Here is a 6,993-nt window from a genome sequence, read left to right as displayed (position 1 = left end):
AAAAGATCAAATATTGTATTCCTTTTGCTGGTGACCCACTAAAGGACCTCTGAAAACCACTGCGCTAAACTAAGCTCTTCCTTTGGTTATCCTGTATGTCCAGTTTGCTGTGAAGCTTTGGGCAGTGGCCAGTTGGTTGGTTAAAATAATTTTTGGCTACATGATCAGATTTCTGTCTTTGAAATCAAGGTTATTTTGATTTAGGCATGTATCCTATGCACAATTTGCATTGCCAAGCTTAACCTCACAAAGAGTATTTGAAGGTTGTTATAGGGCCTAGTTCTGAAAGAGGTTGTTTTAAATTGAGATAAATGTTGCATTAAACTATTAGTTACTTTTCTTTTGACATTTTAATGTTCTTATCCTCGTCTTTAAGATATGACATATATGTGTTTCACGGTACAATGCATTTAATGCATATGCCATATTACTGTAATTACACCTGAAAACAGAGGAAGATCATTTCAATAAAAAAAAATCACTGCAACTGTTTTATGGTTATTATGAACATTTAAGTACATATGCACTCCAGAAGATATTTGAATACAGCTATGAAGTCTAAGGTTGCCTGTTCCACACAGGAGGAGAGGACGGAAGGTGGGGGAGGACAGGTGGATGTGAGAGCAGTAGCAGGGACCACAACCACAGCTGTAACTGCGGAATAGAGGTGAAGAGAGGAGAGTGGAGTGGCCTTCAAGCTGTTTGCAGCCCATGCCCTCCTTATCTGAACAGATGACCCTGTTTTGACTTCCAACCCCTATGGGAGTCTGAATGGCTGGCCTTGACTTGTTTCTGCTCCTGGTGAAAGTTAATTACAGGGGTAGATGCAGTGACTATGACAGCATATTGATTAATTTTGGGGTTGCACTCATTTTTTACAATTTTGTAATTTTGAGTAATAACTTTGGTGATTCCTTCCTAGTGAAAATTAAAATTTTTCAACAATCACGTGTACATCTTGACATTCACATTAGCCCCAGCTAATTGGCAAATGTTGGCATGCCAGCACACTACTGGACCTTGTAAACATTATAGCCTACTTCAGCATGTTAAAGATCCCTTCCAGACATGTATTAAGATATATATATATACAGTATATAGTCTGATTGGAACAATTCTGTGTGTTGGATATTTTTTTTTTCCCACAAAAAAGGAATCTACTTTTTCTTCTTCATTAGAAAGACCAGAATCTATGAATATGCAGGGTTTTTTTCTAAAGTTTTCCTGATGGATATAAGATATCTCCTACTTCACATGTCTGTTCTCAGTGTATGTGCATTGGCGGCTATAAGTTTTTATATTACACTCGTATAGATGCCAGAAAAAAGTGAACGGCCCTATGTAGAGCCACTGTTTGGTTTGTCTCTTCAGCTATTCTTATTCTTTCATGTGATCATACACTAATAAAAACCTTTGAATATTATATTGCATTTCAAAAGATCCTCTTAAATGTTACATACTGGACCTTTAACTCAATCATTGTCAGCATGTTAGGATTAACATTTAGCCAATCCTAGCATGGCTCTATGAGAAAAGCACAGCTGTTCTTCGTAGAGCCATTAAAATGTCTGTAGAATTTTTTCAGATATGTGTTGGAGCTTTGTTTGAAGTCATCTGATGTAAAGATGAAAAAACAATGCAGACGTAAAATTGCAATCAAGATTGGATTGTTAAGAAGTGTGCACGAGAAAAACGTGTTTGGTGTGTGTGAGTGTAAATATGTGTTTGTATGAAGAGAGAAAAACTTAAATTTCCTTCAACTTTTTTTGCTATCTTTTTGTCTTTGTATCTCTTTCACCCTCCCTTTGTCTATGGTATTGTGAGTATACCTATACATTTGTCCCCCAGCAGGCAGGGCTGCACATTGCTCAGTTGTTTAGTTTTAGTGTACCTGAAGGAAACCTAAAGCACCCCCACCCCCACCCCAAACCCAACTCTGCTGTTCTCTCTGCTGCAGCCATCATCAGCAGGAAAGAAGACAAGCCACGTCCTGAAAGTCAGGGTAGCCTTCATCATCCTCCTCCTCCTCTTCCTCCTCCTCATTCTCCTTGCAGACGGCACGGAAGGTCTGTTTCCATGACAACAGAAGAATTAAGGGCGAAGGAGCGCCATCCTAAAATGACACATCGGATTTAGAGGCTAGTGAGAAGATAGATCACCCCCGCTGAATTGATAGAGGAAGCGGATTGGATTTTCTGAATGTGAACCGCATAAAAACCCACGTTGATGGATTTAGTTTGTCTGCTTATCCTGCTGCTTCTCTTGTTGTTGCAAAGAGTGACATTAGTAAAAAGAAATACACATTACAACAGTCAGTCATGATCAACAACACATTGACTCAATCACTGCGTAGGTGAAAGTTTTTTGATAACATAGTCTTTATTCTTAAACAATCACTAACTTCATTCTGATTTTTTATTATCAATGCATATTTTTTTTATTTCATCTCACAATTCATAATGCATATATGAGCGTGTTCCAATGCAGTGAAATCATCTGCAAACATAAAAATAATAAATTATACTTAATATCACATACAACCAAAGCCTTTGATCCCCCTTTCATACATCAATAAACCCCCCCGGAAAGTGCTCTCCTTTACTGCTTTCTCACATCAGCTATTTTTACCTCCTTGTTTTATACATCCTTTTCGTTCCGCAAATCCTCTCATTCCGCTGTCAACAGCTGACATCGAGTACATCCAATTTCATGCATTGCTTTAAGTCCACATGTATCTCATTTGCACCATATAAACCTCTATAAAAAGATACCTATATATGCTGGTCTTGCCTGCTGACTTTCAGTGTCACGTCTAATATACTGTATGTATCACTGTTATGCTGGAGGTGCTGTGGAAGTTGAACTAATCTACCGTTAGCTCTTGCAGGTAACTTGCACCAGCTATGGACCCGGGACCCCAGGTGGAAGGCCCTCCTAGATCCATGATGATATATCACTGCGGTTTGCTCTGTGCAACTGAATGTGTGCTATTTACTGTACATACCACCAACTTAGCATATGATTTCCAACCAGATATAGGAGAGATGCTATAAACTCTCGCTAAAATACTGATCAAAATGTTGCATAAAAAAGTTTTGGACCTATTCTCGAAACAATCTTTTATTAGCTCTCACCTCAAAATCAAACCAAGCTAACATCAACTCAGTCATGCGAAGTTCATGCTTTGTCTTGGCTCCAGTAATTCCCATTTCAACCTTTCTCACCTGGCTAGGTTTAGCTGTACACCACCTTTAATGATAGAACACCACCGACCCCATTCCGACCTCCTTAAACCCCACACCAGCGGCCAGGCTTTGTGCAACGGGTGCTGGACAATGAGCTGCCAGCCTTTATGTCTGGCCCCATTCAGGGAACAAGTGTAGGACTTCCTGAGTTAGACAAACTAATTGGGGATTAGGAATGAGCTATGCGGCGTACACAGCGTACGTGGTGTACCAGTCAATTCACCTTGTTTATACAGCCCTGTCAGCATGTTGATTTATGAAAGAGAAGCTTTCCTCCACAATGCAGCAAATGACTCATTTCATGGGTCACAAAACCAGGGGGGGGGATGGAGACTGTGTGGATTACCATGCCAGAGAAACCAAACGGTGACATCCTCCCCGAACCTGGCTAAATCCAGATGAACTGGTTTCCTCAATGAGACGTTCTGCTTCCATTGTGATGAGAAAGTCTTAATGATTGTGACCTTGCATTGAAAATATCAACAAGTCAGGTCTGTGGATTATTAAACAGTCAGGCACCCTGTCCACCAGTGTTGAGAAATCTCTCATGCATTCGCAATGAAAGGAACAGAAATAGCAGAACTTCTAGAAAACTAGTCAACACATACAGAGTCTTCACTGCCAGGCCTGCCAAAGCAACTTTCATCCTGTCTTACACTTAAAAATAAGTATTTTAATCAAGGATTATTTCATGATTTGTCCATATAGTTCAAAAGCCTGAATACTGTTATATAGTTATATTTTGAGAGTTGTTATTACAGCCTAGCTAACAGCAGAGAAAGGGGTTTGTGTTTCTTGAGGTGCAAATGTCAAGTGACCGTTTTTGGCCATGGCTCATAGTGCTGATGCTGGTCGTTATATTTCTCTCTGCTTTTGGAGAAAATACTATTATTTGCCATTTTTGACGAGTTTGGACATCTCTTTACTTAAAACCTAAGAATCCTTGCAAATGTTAAGAGTATACTGAAGCTATATCAAAACAGATTTCCTTTGATTCCGACTTTGACCTGCTTATACAACTTTCTTTGTCAGACTTCTTCTACTGACAAACACACCAACCACAGAGATGTGTTGTCAGCTTGTTATTACTATTATTTAGAGACATACTAGACTGCTCTCTATTTATATTGCTTGTATCAGTTCTGTCCTGTCATAGCAGAACAACGCAGGGGAGTTCACGTTAGAGTATTTAAAACAGCCCTCTCCATCCTATTAGTCACATTAGTTACACTTACAGTACACACCTGAGTAAATTACATCCCACCCTAAGCACTCTGTTTCCATATCAAACTATGAGAGGAAAAACATGGGAGTCATTGAAAAAAAAAACACCTTTCTTTAGTCTAAAAAAAGGTCAGAATAACCATGATTGTAACTGGGATGTTCAAATCAACAGATTAGTAATGATGATGATGTTATAGTTATTACTGACAACAATAACACAATAAAGCATATGAGAGTGCAACAGCATTTAGAAAAGAAATGTATGAAAATTGAACATGTATTAAAGCTTGTTTTTCACAGCATAAATTGGAAATGATAGATATTTGTATTTGTGTGAAGAGAGACCACCATTCCTTTGTTTGTTTATCACAGCTTTTTCTCTTTTTTTGCATAAAATGTTGGTCAAGTCCTGATTGAAAATGTTTTTTTTTCCATATATATATATATCCTCTGGTTTCATATTAATTCATCTAAAAGGTTTTCACAGGCAAGAGTTCAGTTTTTGTTTTTGTTGTCTTGGGTGTACAGTAATAGCTCCTCCTCGTCGCAACGCCCTCTTTTTTTATTAGAGGGGATGGGGATGCGTATTTTCGGGGGTGTTGAGTTTTCCTTTGGCCCCTCCCCCTGAGTCAGGATGAGGCCACTCCCCCCTGCTGGAAGCCCCTCCCCCCGCTGCTATGTGGAGTCCTGATTGACAGCTTTCCCTCCGTTCATGGTGGGAGTCCCTGAGCTCTTCCTGGAGCGGTGCTTGTCCTCTATCTCATGCAGTGACGGCTCCCTGTACATACAAACTGTGGTGGAGATGTAAAGAGAGGAGAGGAGACGGAAGGAGAGGAGACGAGAGGACAAAGAGAGGAGGAGCTCAGAAAGGGGACAATGGAGAGCAGATTGAAGAGATGGATGTGAAGACAGAGACAAGGTCAGGTGTATGGCTGGAGGGACAATTATACCAGGCTGGGAGGGATAAGGCGGGAAATTAGAGCCATGTCAGCGCTTTTTTTTTATCACAGTGCTTGACAAGTTTTCCTGATAATATCTAGCAAACACTGCTCTCACGAAAAAATATGACATTAAAAAACCAAGCTGTGCCCACAACAGCTAAAGAAACAAATACACTTTAAAAACCATTCACATTCAAAAACCAAAGTATAAAAAGTGGTGTTAAAAACACAACTTGGCATTTTTACACTTCAAAGAAACATTATGATGTGTAAGACAGAGCCAAGCTGTCTGTTTACCCATTTTGTTGCTATGCTATGCTAAGCTAACCAGCTGCTGGTTGCAGCTTCATATTTAGCATACAGACATCAGAGTTGTGTTGATATTCTCATCTAACTCTTGTCAAAAAAGTGAATATTTCCTTAACTATTACTATCATCAGATCCTATAATATCTGTACTTTTTGTACATATCAAACATGAATTTAGCCTAACTGCAAATGTGTATACTTTGAATCAATCTCTTTCAAAACATAAATTGTTTATTCTTTCCTATCTTCAGTGCAACCACAGTTCCACCAATTTCAATAATGGAACTTTCAGAGACATTAAAACTTGCTTCAGATACATAATCCATCACAGTAAATGCACAGTAGTGTCTTTGCAAGATAATTTACTTAGAAAACTCTCCTTGAAGCTGAAGGATACTGTAATATCTGAAAGTAGAGAGTCATCTGTCAAACCAAATTACTTTAAATGCAAGAATGAAACAGTTACTCAGTATCCTTCTTGGGGTTTGTTTGATGAAATGTAGTGCTTTACGTGAATTCAATCTGAAATATCTTGTCCACTGCAACAGCTACAAAATGTTCATTGTGATCGATTAAAGACTAACTAAAAAACTAAATAACTCACACAAAATTTCCACGTCACACCAAATTTTTGGAATGCTTTCCAAAGTAATTACCAGTATAGTATACCCAATTTATAATATATGAAGTAAAGAAACTACACAAATGAACAAGCCAAACATTAAAAAGATCATTTTAAAGATTTCCTAAAACATTTTTCTCATACCTTCGATTGGCCTGGGCACAAAGTGTGACGAGGGCTTAGTCTTCTTGACCCGGTTGCCCTTCATGACTTGTCCCTCCTTGGTAAGTCCGAGGAACCAGGCCCGGCCCGACTCCTGCTGCCGGTACACAGTGGACGAGTAGATCACATAGTAGTTCTCAAAAACAGACTCCTTGAACTTGCACTCCGGCGTGAACATCTCCTGCAAAAAAGTGAGAAAGGATAAAGATCGAGTATGTGCATGAGATGGTGTTGTGCTTGCACAGTAAGGACTGTATACAATACATATGAATCAATGCATGCACACACACAAAAAAAAAACATTTTTGTATCCACTTGAATATCAAAGACACGCAGACACAACAAGCAACAAAACAGACGGATGATTTTAATGAAGTCCTATTTGTGTGGAAAAAAAGAAAGCTGTGTCTGGTTCACTCTGCCAATATTGGCTCTCATCACTACCATGTGGATATTGCCAAGGTCAGTAATCATAGCATATTCTCTCTCTC

At 39.1% G+C, this 6,993-nt stretch overlaps 1 protein-coding gene across 1 annotated transcript in view; it reads right to left on the bottom strand.

Moving 5' to 3' along the window:
• Positions 1–5,144: 5,144 nt before the first annotated feature.
• fgf12a (fibroblast growth factor 12a) overlaps positions 5,145–6,993 on the bottom strand; it is a 24,571-nt gene continuing 22,722 nt past the window's right edge. The window contains 2 exon segments of the mRNA XM_035670759.1: positions 5,145–5,260; positions 6,485–6,683. Of these exon segments, the coding sequence (XP_035526652.1) occupies positions 5,145–5,260; positions 6,485–6,683 (315 nt within the window).

The sequence above is a fragment of the Morone saxatilis genome, unplaced genomic scaffold (assembly GCF_004916995.1).
Source record: "Morone saxatilis isolate NCDOM2014 unplaced genomic scaffold, NCSU_SB_2.0 Contig23, whole genome shotgun sequence".
Lineage (NCBI taxonomy): Eukaryota > Metazoa > Chordata > Actinopteri > Moronidae > Morone > Morone saxatilis.
This window is presented reverse-complemented; position numbering and strand designations above follow the sequence as displayed.